This window comes from Phyllostomus hastatus, unplaced genomic scaffold (assembly GCF_019186645.2).
Source record: "Phyllostomus hastatus isolate PE091 unplaced genomic scaffold, TTU_PhHast_1.1 phas_contig_137, whole genome shotgun sequence".
NCBI classification, from domain to species: Eukaryota; Metazoa; Chordata; class Mammalia; order Chiroptera; family Phyllostomidae; genus Phyllostomus; species Phyllostomus hastatus.
In genome coordinates this window covers 5,505,756-5,525,455 of record NW_025333583.1, presented here as the reverse complement: position 1 = coordinate 5,525,455, position 19,700 = coordinate 5,505,756, and the positions used below count along the sequence as shown (strand labels likewise).

General features: G+C 46.3%; 1 protein-coding gene across 1 annotated transcript in view; it reads left to right on the top strand.

Annotated features, from left to right (window-relative positions):
- SGPP2 (sphingosine-1-phosphate phosphatase 2) overlaps positions 1-19,700 on the top strand; it is a 104,299-nt gene that overhangs the window by 57,494 nt on the left and 27,105 nt on the right. The window contains exons 3-4 of the mRNA XM_045852859.1: positions 13,763-13,942; positions 16,984-17,073. Of these exons, the coding sequence (XP_045708815.1) occupies positions 13,763-13,942; positions 16,984-17,073 (270 nt within the window). The remainder of the gene's footprint in view (positions 1-13,762; positions 13,943-16,983; positions 17,074-19,700) is intronic.

Sequence of the window (19,700 nt, the reverse complement as noted above, 5' to 3'; positions counted from 1 at the left end):
GCGCAGGTACCCCTGCAGAGCTGCACTACGGCTCTCAGGCTCCAGTGTCCTCTGTGGCAGAATTTTCGGTGGGTCTGCTCCCCTCCAGCAATACACGGTCTTTTGTCTTGCAGAATACCTTCCAGGAAAGCATTTGAATTCTCCCTCTAGCCAAAGCAACATAAAAGTAGCAAGAAAATGAGGAGAGGGAGCCATTTGTTGAGGCTAACACTGGCATCTGCTTGGGAAGGATGGCTGCTCAAACATGCAGCGACGTCCTCATTCGTGTTTATACTCCGAAGTACAAGCACTGGGTGTAAGTCTATTAGAATGTGACCCACAGCACCTTCCACAGCCCAATATTAAATGACATCTTTATGTATTTTCACTCACTTTAAATATTTTAGATCCAGCTTTCCCAGAATTCATGAGAACCATTGAGAATTTGCTATATAGGACCTATTTCTCAGCTGTGTCTACAGAGTCAACTAGCTTGTCTTATCATTAGTTCTAATGAATAAATAGTTCACAAGGAATATGGGCATTCAAGAGTGCTACAGAATTTTAAAATAACAGAAAATTCATTTTAATTCTGTTAGAATACCTAGGCTGTTGATTAACAGTGATTTTCAACCAGTGTGCTGCAAGAATTTTTAAAACGTGCAACACCTGACTGTTTAGTCAGGGAGATGGACCTCTTTTCCCTCTGATTGTCAGATAAAAAATGACAACAGTCGACACAACAATGGCCATCCAGTGTGAATGAATTAAATTTTACCTATTTATTTTTGTCAGATCAGCAAAAAATATATTTTTTTAGTGTGCCACAAAATTTTAGTAATTAGCTTATGTGTGCCATGAAAAGAAAAAGGTCAAAAATCGCTAGATTAACTCCATCAAATATGTGTTTATGTACTGGTTAATTTGGGGACATTAATGTAGCTAATAGTATGATCAGGTCTGTAGTAATGAACCATACAATAGCATTTTTTAAACCTGTAGTATATCTTAGATGTTATGTCTGTTGAAGAAGTTACATGGTATTTTATGTTAGAGTCTTAATTATCTCCTCGAGTTATTTTCTAGAGTAATTAACACTGGCCACAGCTGTACATCCTAAGTTATTTACCAATATAGGTCACTTGTTTACTCTTTTTTCCATGAGCTTGGTAGGTCCAAAAAGCAGGACTTTTCAATGGAAACATCTGAACAGTCTCCCTTATCACAGGGAGGTGTGACCCAAAAGCTACAACACAAGCACAACCAACAAACACAGTCCGTGCCCCGCAGGCCCTGGCGTCTCAGCTCGCTGTTGCCTGGGGTGAGCGGTCTGGTTCTCCGGGAGCCACGGTGTGGGCGCTGAGTCACTGAGCACGGAGTTTTATTCTGTAACGGGCACTGGGAGTTTTATGTTTGCAGCAGGTTTGGAAACATCGCCTCAGTCCTGCGTCATCTCTGTTTTTCACTATCACATTAACCTTCTAATAAGCCTCCTTCCAACTATTCCTCCTCCCCACAGAACGGAAAGTGACCTACTGCAAATGCAAAAATGACCATGAACCGCTCTTGAAAACATGTATATGTCCAAGCACCTTAAAATTATCTTTCAGGCCGACTGGACCTCTGCCTAAATTTCTGCCTTTATCCTTCTTGCTACCCTTTCTCTTCTCTGGAGTCACAGAGCTCCGGATGACACCCTGCCACCCCACTCTCTCCCAGTCCCTGTGTTTTAGACATGCCTGTGCTCTACTGTGTGTTTCATTCCTAGTGTCGCATGATCTCACCTGTCCCTGGCTGCTCAAGTCTCAGCACAGACATCATCTCTAGACAGACCACCCTGAACCTTGCGTCTTCACTCCCTCCTGGATGGGTCTTTATTGTTACTTGAACCCGGCACATAGTAGCAACTCAATGAATAATTATTGAGTAAAATAAATAAAGGCTGTTTCTACAAAGATGGTTTAAGAGCTATCCCCCAATCAAGAACAGACATGTACAGAAGTAATTACAGTTCAGGGTGCTAAAGATACACTAGAAAAATCTAGAAGTACTGAAGTAGTTCCTAGGGATCTTTTAAAAACAGAATTGCTCCCCACCAAAATGACTCCCCAGCAGCCTTGGTGGATAGTCAGGACACAAATTTGGTCAAGATTCCGTCAGGGTTTTTCAGTACGAAACTAGTGAACTGCTAAGGAATCTTTGAACCAGAAACCAGATTTTATTTGCTTTTTAAAAAAGCATGGATCTCTTTCTTACTTTGCAGTTGGTGAGCAACAACTTTTAGTCATTCATCCATTCACCTCCCACACAGCTGCCAAGGGCCTGCTATGAAATACCACTCTCAGTGCGGAGGACGAAACGGTGAACAAGACAGACTCCGTCCCACTCTCCTGGGGTTTAGTCACAGGCTGAACAGTCAGTGATAAGTAAATCAACACAATCACTAAAGATTATATAATTATTGCTTAGGCCACAATCAGGGCGATAGCAGAGACCTGCTTCAAAGAAGATGGTCAAGAAAGGGCACTTTGCGTTAGTTGCAGTTAACTTGAGGCTTGAAGGATGAGAAGCAGCCAGCCAGGTGGGTGGGGGAGAGAGTTCCGGGCTGAGACTGTGCCAGACACAGTTCCAGACACCGAGCATCCACGTGAGGTGGGGTTGGGGTTGCTTTTATAAAGTAAAAATATTAGTCTACATTGTCCCATAACCAAAAGGTCCCAGGTTCGGTTCCTAGTCAGGGCACATACACAGATTATGGGTTCATTCCTCAGTTGGGGCGCCTATGAGAAGGCAACTGATTAATGTTTCTCTCTCTTTGTCTTTCTCTCTCAAGCAATGAGAACAATGTCCTCAGGTAAGGATTAAATAAATAAATAAATCAACGAATGAAAGTATAAGGTCAGGTCATGTTTGAGTTGGTTTTCTCAATCAAACATTTGCCGTGCTTCAGATCTGATAAGACACTTCACCCAGCAGTTGTTTTGTGAAAATGCTTTCGCTCAGCCTTAGGGAGGAATGTGGAGACTGCAGAGAAAAGGCCCGGGGAGAAGAGGTGGAGGCCACCCATGGGCTGGAAGGCAGGCGCTGGCAGGCTCCAGGCGAGCCTTGCTCACTGCTCACAGAGGGTCACGGGGAGGTTACAGCCCTCAGTCCTGCTGGGGGAGGTTCTGACACAGACCCACAGCCCCTCCTAACAGGGTTGGGGTTAATCACTCACTGGCCTACTGGCACATCAATGGCGTTCTGCTCTCCCCCTCCGCTTCATCTCTGCTATCCAGCCTCCTTCCCTTGCTCCCTGCAGTGAGCAGGCGTCAGGCAGGGGGCCCGTGGAGACTCTTGTCCCTTTCTACTCAAAGACTGGCTCTTCAGGGGGAGAGCCATCTAACTCGGGGGGGAGGGGGACCCATTTCTCTCTGCCTGGGAGAAAGGTGGAGATGACGCCCTCCTGCCGGAGATGAGGACGGAGCAGCAAAGACGGGGCATAAGGAGAAAAGTCGGTCCTTTGGAGGAAAGTCATGATTGAAGCCAACAGGAAATTAGGAGACTTGGGTTTTGGAGTTGATGGGCTGCACAGTATTTACATGTCCACAACCCCTTGTCAAACGCAGTGTAATCCTAGTTCTTAGACTATTTTCATCTCAAGAGGGGGTGAGTGACATTTTTGAGGGTTGAGCTCTCAAAGTTGGTGTCAGTATGTTACCCCCAACAGGCCCTTCCATGGTGTTGTTTACTAGACCAGGGAGCCTGACGACTCAGGACACGGAGCCCTGGCCCAGAACTGAGCTCTCAGTTCGGGCCTGACTCGGGGCATGTCTGCACCCTTCGGTCTCCAGAAAGGTGTTACCTGCAGGCAGGCAGAGTCAGACCCCGGGGTCAAGGGGACTGTTCAGTCCATCATTCTCGCTGAGAGGTTATATCCCTGAGATAGGTGGCCACCCCTGATGACGGAGCTCGGGCTCTGCCTCAGCATGGAGGAGACCGTCACAGGTTTGGACATTTCCCAGGAGAGAGGTTACACCTCAGCCCAAGGTCAGCTTCTTTCCCAGGTGAGATGTGACCGCTTTTGTCCCCTGTGGTGATGGTGGTGGGGGAGGGGAGCAGTGATGTGATGACCGTGTGGGCCCTAACTCCCCTCCAGATGTCTGTTTTCCGTATGGAAGGAAAACTGTTTTCACGATGACAGGAAAAGCTGGGGGGCCGCACGGTGAGGAGTAAATAGGAGTATTAATAAACACAGCCGACTGGGGGTATGGTGGACATAGTACGCTGAGCCTCTGCACTTTGGACCCACTTGGGCACACAGACTGGTGGCCATGCCCACTCACAGTCACCTGGCTGGCAGTCGTTGGAAAGGCGCACTGGCTCTGCCCTGGGCCGACCGCTCAGTCTGAGGCATCAGACTGAGAGCGGAAATAGATGTTGTATGAAGAAATAGCGAAGTCCATTTGGCTGCTCCCCCGTTAGTTGAGCAGATACATATCCAGGGCGCCCTTCTCTGAGGACCGAAGACGGACATCATCTGCGCTGTTGTAAGTGAATTTTCTTCCCTGCATCCTGTGATTATGGCTCCCGTAATTTTGTTAGCCCGCATATTGAGTTTTTCTTCATATGCGTTTCCTTAGCTCTTCATTTCCTCTCAGCCTCTTCTTAACTGCTAATTTAGTTTGCTTGTGGACTGTTGCCGGACAGAGCTCCTCACCATGAAGTCTGCCCCCCCCACCCACGTGCACTTGTGTAGCCTGAGGAAATGCAGCCAGCCAGCTGAAGGTCAGCCTGCTAGGGACCAAGGACACTCACTTAGACCTGAGGGTTTGAGGCTAACCCTCTACAGTTCTTATCACCAGTTAGGAAGTTCACTGTTAAATTATTTGCCAACTAAGACAAGTGGGAAGATTTGGGCATGTGAGAAGGGAACCTAATCCAGACAAACAGAGAGCCCCTAACCTTTGAACTTTCTCAAACAAGGACCATCAGATCAAGTGCTTTTTGAACATTGCTTTCGTGACGGGAAGTGGTTTTAACGCCCAGAGGTTACAGCACAGGTTGTACCAGCCTGCACCCCAAGTCCCAGTTTCTTACCAGGCCTTACCGTGCAGAGCAGCCGACTGGTCACGTGGAAGGTGAGAGCCTCCGACACTCCCCGGACTGGGGTTCAGAGCTGGCGTAGATGAGGTTGCACGGCTCGACTTTGTGGAGTTTTTGGAAGGATTAAGACAAATCTTTTATCTGTTTCTTCTGAGTGACCACCACTCACACCTTTTCTGAGTTCCCTAAGACTGTATGCTGGCCGAATCACCGAGGCAACCTTCAGCTCCCAAGGTTCTTCAGCCAGAAAAACCATCCCTTTACAGAGTGAAATGACCCAGCTCTGACCAAATGGATAAGGAGAGTCTGTGGTGGCTTCAACAGCCAGGTGTTCAATGTTAATGACCTTCAGCCTAAAACCAGGCTCACGGTCGGTCAAGTCAGCAAGGTGGCCGCCGCCCCGGCCTCCCACACAGATGCCAACCTGAAAGGACAGGCGAGTGCAGGTGCGCTCACAGTTCCCCTGTCTCACTCTTGGAGGCTAAATATCCTTCAGGGTGTACTGACCCCGAAGCCTATTTTAATGACATCCATGCTTTAAGGGTAGCTATTCGTTTTCAGTATTATTTGCCAGAGGCTACATGGTGGGACGTGGAGAAAAGACCATAGGATTTGGAATCCAGAAACAGAATTCCAGCTCCTCTACACTGACGGCGTCATCTTCGGTGAGACGTCCACCCTCTGTGACCTTCAATTTCCTCATCTGTAAAATAGGAATGGCATGAACATTAAATAAGGTCTATAAACAGACACTTAAAAAATCACTGTGCAAACATGGGTTATAATTTAACCCAACTCCTCCTTAATGAAAAGGAGGCTCTGCTGATTTGACGTAATTTCCTAAAGATACACTATACCTGTGACTTCACTACTGATCTTTATACCTTTGGTGTTCGTCTTCTGAAATTTCAGAAGCAGCCCTGGCTGCATAGCTCCATTGGTGAGAGCATTGTCCTGGCTGTGGTCCCTGGTCAGGGCACATACAAGAAACAACCAATATTCCTGCGTGGAATGTCCGAGATTTTCCTGGCAGTGTTTTCCTCTAGGGCTTTTATGGTGTCACGACATATATATATTTAATCTTTTTAAAGAGATTTTATTTATTTATTTTTAGAGAGGGAAGGGAGGGAGAAAGAGAGAGAGAGAGAAAGAAACATCAATGTGCAGTTGCTGGGGGCCGTGACCTGCAACCCAGGCATTTACCCTGACTGGGAATTGAACCTGCGATGCTTTGGTTCGCAGCCCGCACTCAATCCACTGAGCTACGCCAGCCAGGGACGACTTATATTTAAGTCTTTTATCCACCTTGAATTTATTTTTGTGTATGGTGTAAATTGGTGATCGAGTTTCATTTTTTTGCACAAGGGGGAGGGTGGAAGCAAAGGAGGGAGGTGGGTTTGGCTGGGGCCAGGGGGAGTGGTGGAGAGAAAATGCAGACAACTGTAATTGAACAATAATAAAGTAATTAAAAAAACAATACTTAAAGTTAAAAAAAGCAACCAATGAATGCATAAATAAATGGAACAACAAGCTGATGTCTCTCTCTCTCCCCCTCCCCCATTCTCACTCTCCCCTCTCCCTTCCTCTCTCTCTAAAATCAATAAATAAAATTTAAAAAAACCTTTTTCAGAAGTAGACGTGAACTTGAAAAAGTAGAGACTTAGAGCAAGAAAACGTGGTAACTGAATGACTTTATTTTCCTCACCTGCCATTTGTTGCTCTCGTTAACGCATCTCAGGTGTACGGAACTTGGAGTGCATGAGGACCGGTTTTCTGATGGGCTTCTGTGAGTTATAGTGTCTGCTCTGTAATTGCATTGTTTTGGTGCTTCAGGCATGGGATGAAATTTTATTAGTCTAAAATTGCAATCGTTTCTCCCACTGACTCACTGCCACCCCCACCCTAGCCCCATAAACATGTGCACGCCCACACAATACATGCTGTAAAGGAGCCCTGGATTCTCCACAGTAAATAAAAATAATGCCCCACGTAGGAGAGGGTGTTCATCTACTGATAACAACTTTTCGTAGTAAGCAGTAGTCTCTAGAAGATTCCCAAATAACCACAACAAAGAAATGCTTTTCATTCACTCCCTGAAGGCCAATAGAGAGCCATGTGTATTCATTCCAGGGAGAAAAACAAAACATGGGCTAGTGTAGTCAGACTCCCCCCGCCCTTTTTTTTTTTTTGGAAAATTATTCATCTTAAAACCTTCCACAGCCGAAATCTGCTCCTAAAACAAATTTTGTCCTCATGGTTTTGAGTAGCTAGATTTTCACCAGCTTTCTCTGGGGCATATGCAGTCACCCCCTCAGTGCCCTGTCGAACTAACTGGGGGTCCGAGCCACAGCTGGGCAGGACATTGGAAGGTAAGACTATTAGTAGTCCCCGTAGCTACTCCTGCTGAATGAATATTTGAAGACATTGGCAATAACATTTGGAACAAAGGACTTAAGGGACACACTGAAGGGGTATTTGAGGACCCATCTTAATGCCTAGTTCCTCTTCCTCTTGTATTAATTGTGGCACCATCCACACATCATAATGCTTACCTTTTTAAAGAATGTAAGTCAGTGGTTGTTAGTACATTCACAAAGCTGTGCAACCATCTAACTCCAGAACATTTCTGTCTTCCCCCAAATAAATCCCATATCGGTTGGTACTCACTCCCCATACCCTTCTCCCACTGGCCCAGGCACCCTCTAATCTACTTTCTGTCTTTGGATTTGCATTTTCTCTGAACAATTTCATATAAATGGAAACATCCAGTATTTGTCCCTTTCTTGCCTGGCTCCTTTCACTGAGCAGGCTGTTTTCAAGGTTCATCCGTGCTATGGCATGTATCAGTACCTCAGTGCTACTTTGGTCAAATAGTATTCCATTGGAAGGCTATACTGCATTTTGTTTATCCATTCAGCTGTTGGTGGGTGTTTAGGGTGTTTAAACTTTTTGGCCATTGAGAAGGATGACGCTAAGGACATTCATGTACATGCATTTTCAGTTCTATTGGGTATGTACCTAGGAGTGGAATGGTTGGGTGTCTGATTTCTCTTTCTCCAAATCGTCATATTAGCAACCTGAGGAGAAGGAGAAGGAGCTTAATTTGGATCAATTGAAAAGCACTATGGGTATGTGTTGGTAGAGAAGCTCTGTTAGTTGGGTTACATCTCATTGTTCTCAACTATCCAACAGATAAAGAATGATATAACTAATTTCTGTCTTATTGAAAATAAATCCATGGATAGACTGTGATTCCCAGTGTTTTCACACCATGAGACCTAGGAAATATCACAACTCCTGTCATTTACCCTTTTCTGCCGCGACTTCCCGTGGCAGAGGAAGCTGTGGGTGTAGCCAGAAAGAGGAAAGATGTTAGAGTTTATCAACATCTGTGTGTGGATGCATGGCATGGGGTGGGGGGTAATTTGAAAAGAGCCTCTTGAGGGCTCCTCCATCCTGCAGTGGGCTTAGCTCTTATTGCAATAAGATCGGAGCCTTCTCTGCACGGGATGGGGGTGCTGCATGAGGAGGAAGAGCAGTGGGGGCAGCCAGCAATCTCAGTGTGTAAAGAATGAACACGTGGCTTTGTTTGTGAAAATCCTGTGGCTGCTCTACTGGAAATCATGTTATTTTGATGACCTTCTGTTTTCCAAACTGTTCAGGTCAAGGGTGAGGAGTAATGTCCTGCTTGTCGGAGATGTGTTTGACACCGTAAGCTCATCATTTTGGACTGTAATAACTAAAAAGGCCGCCTCACTAAGAGAAAATGGGCCGTTTTCTCTTCTGGCCCCAGGTGAGCCCAGCCATCAAGGACAGACCCCAAGTGGGAAGCCCTCCTCCAGGATGGGGGGAGGACATGTTTTGGTTGACAGAATTGGTTCTCCAGAAAAGCTCTGCATCTGCTAGAGATCAGCAGCAGACTGTCCAGAGAAATGGATTTTCTTCCTACCTACATACTTCCTTCATCCTGTAATCAGGGCAGAAGTAAGAAAATCCGCTAGTTTCTCATCAGGAAATGCTACTCCACTCCCATCGGGACCCCCACCCATCCCCACCAGCACCGTGCAGGGGACCCAGCTGGTTTGCTGAAGTGTCAGTGATTTGTAATTGACTTGTCGTCTCATGGAATTTTTTTTCACATATGGGCCTTTGGGGCCTTAACCCAAAGGAATGTGAAAGATGTTGGAGCTTAATTGGTCCTTTAGGTACAGAGCAAAGTTCTCCATTTCGGGCAAGCCCTATCAAGTTAATCCTTATACTCTTTAAGTGCAACCTGAATGGGGAAATAGTTCTCTTCTGCCACAGGACTCTTTTTAATAGACGTTATTTCTTAGGACAGTTTAGGTTTGCTGCAAAAGTGAGTGAAGAGCACACAGAGCTCCCATATGCCGCCCCCTCCCCACGGGAACAGCCCCCTGCATTACCAACGTTTCCTACCAGAGTGGGACTTCTGGTGCAACTGATGATCCTACATTGACGTATTATAATCGTCTAAGCCCGTAGTTTACATTAGGGTTCACTGTTGTACATTCTCTGGGTGTGGACAAATGCATAATAACATGTATCCGCCAATACAGGACCATACAGAATAGTTGCACCGCCCTGAAAATGCTCTGCGCTTTCCCAGTTCACCCGCCCTTCCCAGAATCCCTGGCAATCACTGATCTTTTTACTGCCTCTCTAGTTTTTCCTCCTCCAGAACATCATGTACATGAAATCATGCAGTATGAAGCCTTTTCAGAGTGCCTTCTTTCACTTAGTAATATGTATTTATGTTTCCTCCATGTCTTTTCGTGGCTTGAAAGTTCACTTTTTAGTACCGAGAAGATGGCCATCTGTGACGCAGGCAACAGGCCCTTACCGATACCTTGAACTTGGACTTCCCATCCTCCAGAACTGAGAAATAAATTTCTGTTGTTTGTAAGCCACCTGGTCTATACCATCCAAGCTGGTTTAGACAACCACCTTTAAGATGTGATTTGCATGCAATAAACTGCACATATTTAAAAGCTTTATTGAGGTATAATTTACATACTATATGATTCACTCATTTAGAACGTATAGTTGAATAATTTTTAGTGTATTCACAAAGTACACACATATTTAAAATGTATAACTTGGCACATTTTGACATATATACATATCCCTGTAATCATCGCGATGATTAAGATAAGTATCCATCACTCCCAGAAGTTTCCTGATTGGTCATTTCTTTCCCCACCTCCTTGACAACCACTGATCTGCTTTCTGTCCTAGAATGTCGTTTGCATTTTCAAGAATTGTAGAGAAATAAAAACATACAGTATGTACTCTTTTTTTTCGTTTGTTTTTTTGGTCTGGCTTCTTCTGAAACTCAGCATAATTATTTTAAGACTCATTTATGCTGAAGTATGGCATCAATAGTTTATTTTTGTTGTTGTTGCCGAGAAGTATGCAACTGTGTGATTATACTCTAGTTTGTTTACCTGTTCACCTGTGCATGGAAAAGGTGGTGTTTGGGGCTGTTACCGAGGAGCTGCCACGAACATTTATGCACAAGTCTTTGTGTGACTGCGCTCTCATTCTTCAAGGGTGAATGCCCAGCAGTGGCACAGCCGGATCTTATTGGAGAGCACATGCTTCCCATGTGAGGACACTGTCCAGCCCTGTTTCAAAGTGGCTGTAGTGTTTTGCTTGCCGTCCAGAGGTGTATGAGACTTCCAGGGGCTTCCCCTGGCCCCCTGTGTGGTCAGCCGTTGAATCGTAGCCATTCCATCAGGTCAGATCGGGAGTGGTGTGCCTCACGGTGTAAACTCCGGCGCTCCTCCCCTCCCGGCATGGCTTCTCTAAGCCTTTGTTCCTGCTCTGCCTGCAGCCGTGGTGCCTCTCTGCCAGTCCCTCCTCTTTGTTAAACGATCGTCCTTTAACGTTCAGCCCAAGTGCTCCTGGTCCCCCGGGTTGAACAGAAGTCTGTCTCTGCGTATAGACACACCCATGGATTTCTGTGGACAATTTGCCTCAAAGCATGTCTGTGCGGCAATGAGATCCCCGTCTGCATGGCTGTCTGTCCCACTCCGGGATGGAGACCTAACGCAGAGCGCGACCCCTCGTAGCTTTGTTGTAATGAAAGCGAGACAGGACTCACCCCCCTGTGAGTGGTACTCTGTCTGTGTGACTTGAAAAATATGGCTCTCGTTTTCTTGTGTAAAGAGAGCTGTTCTTTTTTTTTTTAAAGATTTTATTTATTTATTTTTAGAGAGAGAAGGGAGGGAGATAGAGAGAGAGAGAGAAACATCAATGTGCAGTTGCTGGGGGTCATGGCCTGCAACCCAGGCATGGACCTTGACTGGGAATCGAACCTGCGACGCTTTGGTTCACAGCCCGCACTCTATCCACTGAGCTACACCAGCCAGGGCAAGAGAGCTGTTCTTATAGGAATTGCTATTTGAGATTTATTGATCAGAAACAAGGTAGAGCTATGGTAATATTTTAAAATGAAATGAACCACTGCCCTCATTCTTAAAAACATCCTTCAGTCATAGAGGGTGAAATTATAAATGAGGCCAGAGAAACTCATGAACCTCAAGGGAAGTAAATTTTGTCTGACTGAGAGTCGCCCAGCCTGTCTTCACTTTACGATCTTAAGGTCTCCTGTGTCCAAGGATTTTAAAGCATTTTCGAGCACACTAGAATTAGTCATTATGCCTGTGATATTTTGTTTATGTTGGTGAGTGGCGAGGGGGCAGGGTTGAAAATCGATCTCAAGCAGCCTCTGAGAAATCCTCCGTGGCCAATACTACCTGCAGGTTCTCCAGCTCCACATATAATAGTCTGTCTGAGGTGGTTTTTACAGGTTCACAGGAGGGAGGCAGAGCCATAAAAGAGTGAGCTGCTTCCCAGGACCCTGGTTGCTGGTAATAAGGGGATGATAAACAGCTTAAGTTTCAAAGTCCGATTAGAAATCGAGGCTGTGGAATTTGGAGTGATTGTCCCTGAGGCTTTAAAGCCTGTGGCTTGGGCCTGCTGTGCAGCGACAGTGGGTCTCGGTTTCTAACCCAGAGCCAAGTGGCAGCAGAGCACAAAAACAAGCAGTGCCTTCCGGGGCTGCGGACTCTGCTGCAGCGATGCCTGGGGTTAACCAGCAACTGAACAACGGACTGAGCTGGAAGGAAGCGCCAGAATGTGGGAAAGCCTAAGGCGATCTGGCTGACTCATCAAAATTGTTCCAAAATAGTTCTCCTGTAGTGGGTTTTGTTCCAAAGCAAGGTAACACCATCCATCATGAGCTAAATAAAGCCCTAGGAAGATCAATACGGCCATGGTAAGACGAGAACGTTTATGATTAAAGCCGATGGCAAAATGACCCGCGCAAGGATACTGGGCAAAGCGGCGCTTCTCAAATTCCCATGTGCGCACTACCCACCCGCGAGTCTTGTGAAAGTGGGGGTTTGAATTAAGTGGGCCCCGGCTGGGGCCTGGGAGCTGCATTTTAAAATAGCGCAGGGGTGGTGCTGTTCTCAGACAACACTTTGAGTTGCAAATGCAGAGACTTAAGTCAATGGCTTGCTTTTCCCTCTTTTATAACAGATCATGAAATGGCCCTCTTGTAAAGCTCTCTGACAACATAAATGTCCGCTGTTTAACAGTCCTGTTCATTTCTGGGGTTATAGAAATCAAATTCTGATTTCTGCCTCTGCTTTAAGAGCAAACAGAAAGGGGCTGGAAATTTCTTCATTAATGGCATCATGCAAAAGTCATTAAAAAAAAAAACCCTTCCAGATTGAGTTCTTTATTTTAGGACTGAAAATGTCATACCGTTTATGTTGCTGATGCTTCTGATTACTGAGTGAGGTTAAGTCAAATCCAGTATGTTGCCTACATGTAACAGGAGTAACAGTAGCATTTTAAAAAATTTTAGCTGGGTGTTCCACAGAACAGTCACTTTTCTGGCTAAAAGTCGAAAGCAATAGCTGCCTGATCTGAGTATTAGATGGTCTTCTAGTCCAGGATCATCCTGTGTTTGAATAGACATTATCAAGTGGTTGTTTAAGGCACAGATTTTGAAGCCAAACTCTGGATGCAAATCCAGTGAGTCCCACCATTTACTGACTGTATACAATGGTTCTCACCTGCACAGGGCACTCTGCACACTGCAGATGCTATTAGATTAAGTTAATATGATTCATAAAGCTCTTAGAACAGTACTGGGCACAAATTCGAGCTATATAAATGTTTGTTAACTATATGACTAAAATAAAGAGTTAATGTGATTCCCTGGCTGGTGTGGTTCAGTGGATTGAGTGCCAGCCTGAGAACCAAAGGGTTGCTGGTTCGAATCCCAGTCAGGGTACATGCCTGGGTTGTGGACTAGGTTCCCAGTAGGGGGTGTGTGAGAGGCAACCACACATTGATGTTTCTCTCCTTCTCATTCTCCTTCCCTCCCCCTCTCTCTAAAAATAAATAAATTAAATCTTTTTTAAAAAGACTTAATGTTATGTCTTAGTTGCTGTGTGGAATCCAGCAGGCCTGTTTTTCTTTTTACCAATTAAATATCACTCTGCAAGGCTTTTGCAGCAGGTAACTGGGTCTGAAAGAAAGGGAATTTCAGTCAACAAACAGGGAATCCCTCCCCCCACGCCAAAAAAAAAAATCATGAAATGTAGGAGTTCACTAATGTCGCTTATTTGGATAGACTCATCTTGGTCCTTTGGTTTTGCAGCTGGTGATGTATATTGGCCAGGTGGCCAAGGATATCTTGAAGTGGCCCCGCCCCTTTTCCCCTCCCGTCGTGAAACTGGAGAAAAGAATGATTGCTGAGTTTGGAATGCCCTCTACCCACGCCATGGCGGCCACTGCCATTTCCTTCACCCTCCTCATCTCTACCATGGACAGGTACCAGGTAAGGCGCCTGACTCCTCTCCCTCTGGTCTGAGCCTCTCCATACGGTGAGACTGCAGAGAGAGGTCTCACTTCCAAAGATTCTTTTAAAGCTGCTTTGAGGGACTTGGAGGTGTATGGAATGAACCCTGGGGGGAACTGGAACCTATTGAGCTGTCCATGACAATTTCTTCCTGAGTCAAGTAGCCCTGTATAGCATCCAGATCAGGTTATGCCTGAGAAGGGTGGTGGACACCAGCAAAACAGGGACAATTCGGGAACCAGGGCGTGTCGCTGCCCCCTGCAGAAAGTATTTCCCCCCAGAGCTGCCTGCTGAGACCACACTTAAATCAGTTTTCTCATCCCGTCTGCAACAGACATGGGGCATTTCTCATCCTCGTACATGATCGATCATCCAGAGGTGAGGTGAGGCCACCAAATCCTCCTGCTAAACTTCCCAGGGTGGGGGGCAAGAGAGTGTGCCCGGAATTATTCCCCAAAGATGCCTCTGCACCACATTGGGGCTCAGCCATTAGACATAATGGCTCCTTGTTTTCTAGACTAGTCTAAATGACAGGAGATCAATAAATGCTGAAAATAGAAGAATTTCACTTAACATGTGCTTAGACGCCAGTTACAGTCAGGCCTTTTGAAAGTTATATCATTACTGCAGTGAAGTTTTATTTTGTCTGTCTGGGAACTCTTGGTCTAGTTTGTGTTAAATTTCATAATTAATTGTCGTAATTTTACCTTTGCTAGAAAATGTGGATTTCATTAAATCTAGCAGTATTATTCATAAATGATAGTCTTGTTTTGCCCTGCCCTATACCCAAGAAACACAGGGACATTCTGCATTCCAGATTATACAGAAAGGGAGGAGTCAGCCCCGATACGATTGGAAGAGGACGAGATTAGCATTGGGTCCTGGCTTGGCTGTCATCTACCTGTTCACCTGGGGTTAGACCTAACTGGGGAAGGGGCGAGTATAGGAATATCTCCAACCAAGTATAACCTTGTGTCATAACTTGCTTTGTCAGGCTAGGATCAAAAAAATGTCTGAGTGCCCCAGTCCTGTCTGAATTGATTTAAAGCAGACTCCTGAGCTGTGTCTTGCACAGTGACCTCTATCTACCCCGGAAGGACACAGTGGGCCCTGCACTGGCCCCCACTGGGCTGCTTGCAGCACCCAGAGCGCCTGCGAACATGCTGATTCACTCCGGAAAAAGCAGCCAGTGGAGGCCAGGTGCAGGGAGACAGCACCATTTGAACACGCGATGGAGGCCACCGGGGCCTTCCTAAAAAATTCTTTTTAGATCCCATGATGCAACAGTTTTTTTTTATTCTTATAAATATTTTATTCTTTCAACAGAACTAAAACATTTACTGAGTTTCACTGGGTAATATGTTCCCCATTCACAGGTTCTTTTCAAAAAACCTGCCCCCACCTCCATTTCTGTCTTATCAGTATGGTTCATAGAGAATATTTGACTTAAGGCTGAATCTGTTTTCTCAATTTTTCAGTGTCTCTTTTTAAAAATTATTTTATGGTTGTTCAATTACAGTTGTCTGTGTTTACTCCCCCACCACTCCCCCCTGACCCCAGCCAAACCCACCTCCCTCCCTTGCTTCCACCTGCCCCCTTGGTTTTGTCCATGTGTCCTTTATAGTAGTTCCTGAAAACCTTCCCCTCTTCCCCCATTGTCCCCTGCCCCCTCCCCTCTGGTTACTGTCAATTTGGTCTTAATTTCAGTGTCTCTGGTTATATTTTGCTTGCTTTTTTCTTTTGTTGATTAGGTTCCAGGTAAAGGTGGGATCATGTGGCATTTGTCCCTCACCGCCTGGCTGCAACAGTTTTCATAAGGCTTGAATTGTAGTGTTCTTTCCTATTTAATTTTAAGGATAACTGTATTTAGCTGTTTGAGTTATTGCTTCTAAATAGCACTAAAGATGGATTTGTTTGTATAAATACCTGTTGGACCTAATGCCTAGACTCTAATTTCAGAATGCATCCATTTATTCATGTTTAGCACTCTTGATGACAGACTGACACCCAGCTGATGATAGATCTTAAGAAAAGGCACACGGCTGTGTGTCACTGTGCTCACATGTTACACTGGAAAGAATATGCGGGCCTTGGTCTCAGACCGTGTGGCTTCAGGTTCTGACCCTGTCACTTCGGGCCATGCGACCTTGGGAAAGTCATTCTGCCTCTCTGAGCCCCAGCTCCTGTTTTCAGGATCAAACGTGATGATTGATGGGGAAGCATGTTTGTGCTAAATTTTAACACTAATGTAGCTTATTGTGGTTAAGGGTTTCTTCCTCTGTAGAATGCGGCTAATTATAGAACCTACTTTCGTAGCGTTGGATGAAGATTAAATGAGATTGTGACTGTAAAGTGCATTGTATAATGCAGACCATTTTCTTATTCTCTTTATTCTTCTCCGTGGAAGGCCAGACTCATGAGTCCTTGGAGCACGGGGATGATAGCCCTATGTCTAGATTATAAGCAGAATACTCTCATGTTCCTTATACGATTTGGCATTAGCTGGATTCCCCCAGCTGCTCTCCCACCAGCACATGTTGAGGTTTAGTGAAGTCCGGGCCCCTGCCTTGACATCCGTACACGACCATGCCCTTTCTTAGCTCGGGCCTATCGTCCCTGTGCTTTCTCAGGGAGCCCGTGGTTGCCAAGCTGTATCACCACAGCGCTAGCTTGCCCCTTGTTCAACACTATATACTTCATAAGTTTTACTCTAAGAACAGGGAGAAAGAAATAATTATCTGCTCCTTGAAAATAGCCAGAACAATCGCTGTGGACGAGAGTCTTATAGCCAAGTTCTACTATGTCTTATGTTGTGACACTTCCTCCCCGAACCGTATTCCTAGGCATCTTCCCCCTCATTTCCCAGTTTCCCCAGTTTCCATGATCATCAGCTTGCTGGTCCAGGGCATGCCAGGCTCAGACTGGCAGTTTCTGGACCAGGAGTCCTGCTCCCTCCCGGGGTGTCGATGGCGTGTCTGTGAGCACCACCTAACGTTCCTGTGTCCTCTTCTTCCCCGCAGTACCCCTTCGGCCTGGGGCTGGTGATGGCTGTGGTGTTCTCCACGCTGGTGTGCCTCAGCAGGCTGTACACGGGGATGCACACGGTGCTGGTAAGACTTCGTGGTTGGGCCTGGGGATCGTGGTCTGCGTAGCATGGTGCCTGGTGTGTCAGGCTGTGCTTCACACAGTGTTTTTATAAAGTTATTTGCATATGTAATTACATTTCACATCAGGCCAGTGAATGGAGTATAATTATTATTTTTTGGCACATCCATAATAACAATAAATTATTAAGATAGCACCAAGGAGGACGAGCTGGGCTAGAGCCTTGTGACTTTGAAGATTGGCTGAAGCAGTGACGGAGACGTGGGTCATTCATTTGCAGGTGGGGTCACTGCTGCTGAAGCAGGCAGTGCAGGAACACCACCCAGGGCCGAGGATGTGATGAGCGGACTCGGTTTCCCCTTAGGTCCTCACAGAGATGGGCCTGAATTTCAGGGGTCTCCGCTGCCTTTCCAGAACAGCCCAGCCTCATGGGCTTACTTTCGTCCATACTGTTCTAGGGAGGTAGTGGGGGTACAAAGATACACACATTTATTTATACACTCATTTTAAGGCCTTCTTAAAGAATTCTTTGCAGCTCACGTGAATTCTTTTCATAAGGCCTGGGTTGTTGTCTTCATTCCTGCTTAATTCTTCATGATCAGTGTATGTAGCTGTTTGGGTAATTATTGCTCAAGTACGGTTATCTGCATTTAAAGATATGTCCACCCTTTTATGCTATTAGGACTTTTTCCTGGGCTGCCATGCTGAGTACAGTTACAGTTACGTAGGATTCCGTTTCCTAGTGTACCTGCCCACTGCCTTGAGGTTCCAGAGCCTGAGGCTGGCCATGGTTCACCCAGGGCACTATTAGCATTGTCATTGGTACAAGAAAGGTTTCTTTAGAAAGGAACAGGCCCTTGCTAATTGTGTTCCTGTCCATCTGAAGCTCAAAAATTGCATTGGCAAAAGACTCCCATAGGAATGGGGGATGGCCACCTTTCACTGGCCCTTTTGTGTCTTCCTGGTGCCCTAGAGTTGGTTACCCTGGGAAAGTGGTGGGAGGGGGTCATGGGCAGAGCAGGAGGGCAGACGGACCGAGGAGGGTTTGTCAGAATGCCTGGAGGCAGAGACCAGGGCGGAAGTCAGCCCAAAGCAAGGGGGCTCGTGGCTGCGTGAGATCAAGGAGCCGCTGCAGGTTTTCCTCCTGAAAACGCAGGTGCCACCTCAGAGGCAAGCGGGCAGGTGCCCAGAGTGACTGGAGTCAGGAACAGCACAGAATGGACGGGGTGCCAAACAGGCAATCAGGAGAAATGGTTTGAAAGTGCTACTTCAAGAAACCAAAATTAATGCAAAAAACACCCATAGTAAGCAAAATCTGCACATTTCAAATAAAGACCAGCTCCAACCCTGCACAACTCAGCCTCGGTGCCCCGCCCTAATCCTGGCCCCAACCCCCAGGGCTTGATAATACAACAAAAGTAGGGGACATGCTGTCTATTCTGCTCGCCACAGCCTGTGCCTGCTGCCCTGTCCCACTGCACGGCGTGTCTGGTGGCTTCTAAGAAAGACAAAAGGGGAGACAGGCATTCTCAATTTGCTACACCCCTACTTCCCATTAGGAGGAGGTTCCCTCCGACTGTCTCCATAGACTGAACTATGGAGCCAAGAGAACTTTCTTGGGGGTTTGGGTATTTCTTTTATCTGGGCCTGCTTCTCAACTTTCATAGGCTTTAGTAAAAACTGATCTTGGGAACTCAGGTTAAAAATTAAAACCACAGTAAACACAAGGATGTGAGAGGCAGATGTGGATGGAAGGCCCCGAAAACCCACCTCAGTAAAACACAGCGGTATGGCTTCCCTTCCCTTGTCAAGTGGGCTGTGGGGACGGGGAAACAAACATTTGTGGGGAAGATCATTCAGGCTTCTCATTCGGGTGTGAGGGCGGGGCACAGCCACCCTTTTTGGAGCATCTGACCTGGAAGAAAGCAGAGTGAGGGGCCATGGTCTCGTTCTTCCTGCCACCATCCCGTTCCCCATCTGTGCTGGGGCTTCTTTAACGTGAATGGTTTTAATTCATAAAGACTGTAGCCCCCAACTCAGGCCCAGGCCCCCAGCAGGGCCGTAGGCAGGGCCCAGGGTCCAACGGTACCTAATTTCTAGCAGCAGAAGGGAGCAACTGGTCTTAATGGTCAGATATAGTTAGATGGTGGGTTGGTGGCCTTCTTCATTCAGCAGTAACATAATAAGCTCCTGCTGGATGCCGTACTCGGAGCTGGATCTGGGAGATACTGAGGTAGCAAAACCGACCTCACCCACCTGAGGCTTCGAGTTTGTTGATGGAGACAGACATGGAAGATCTGATCACTGGTTGTGACAAGTCCTTGAAACAGAACAGCTGGATAGAGCCAACTAAGGGGACATGCCTCTCCCCTCACAATCTCTGGGGACCACCCTGCACTCATGGTCCTCAGCCTTTGCTGCCTTCCATTGGAATCCCATGGAGAGCTACTAAAAACTATGGAGCTGTCTGGAGACCCCTGTTTATAGCAGCAGCATTACTCTAATAACAAAGGACGGAAGCCCCCCAGGGGGTCCCTGACAGATGACCGGATAAACAGCATGGGGCCCACCCACACAGTGGATTGTCATCCCTCCTTGAAATAAAGGAAGAAATCCTGACACGTGCTCCAAC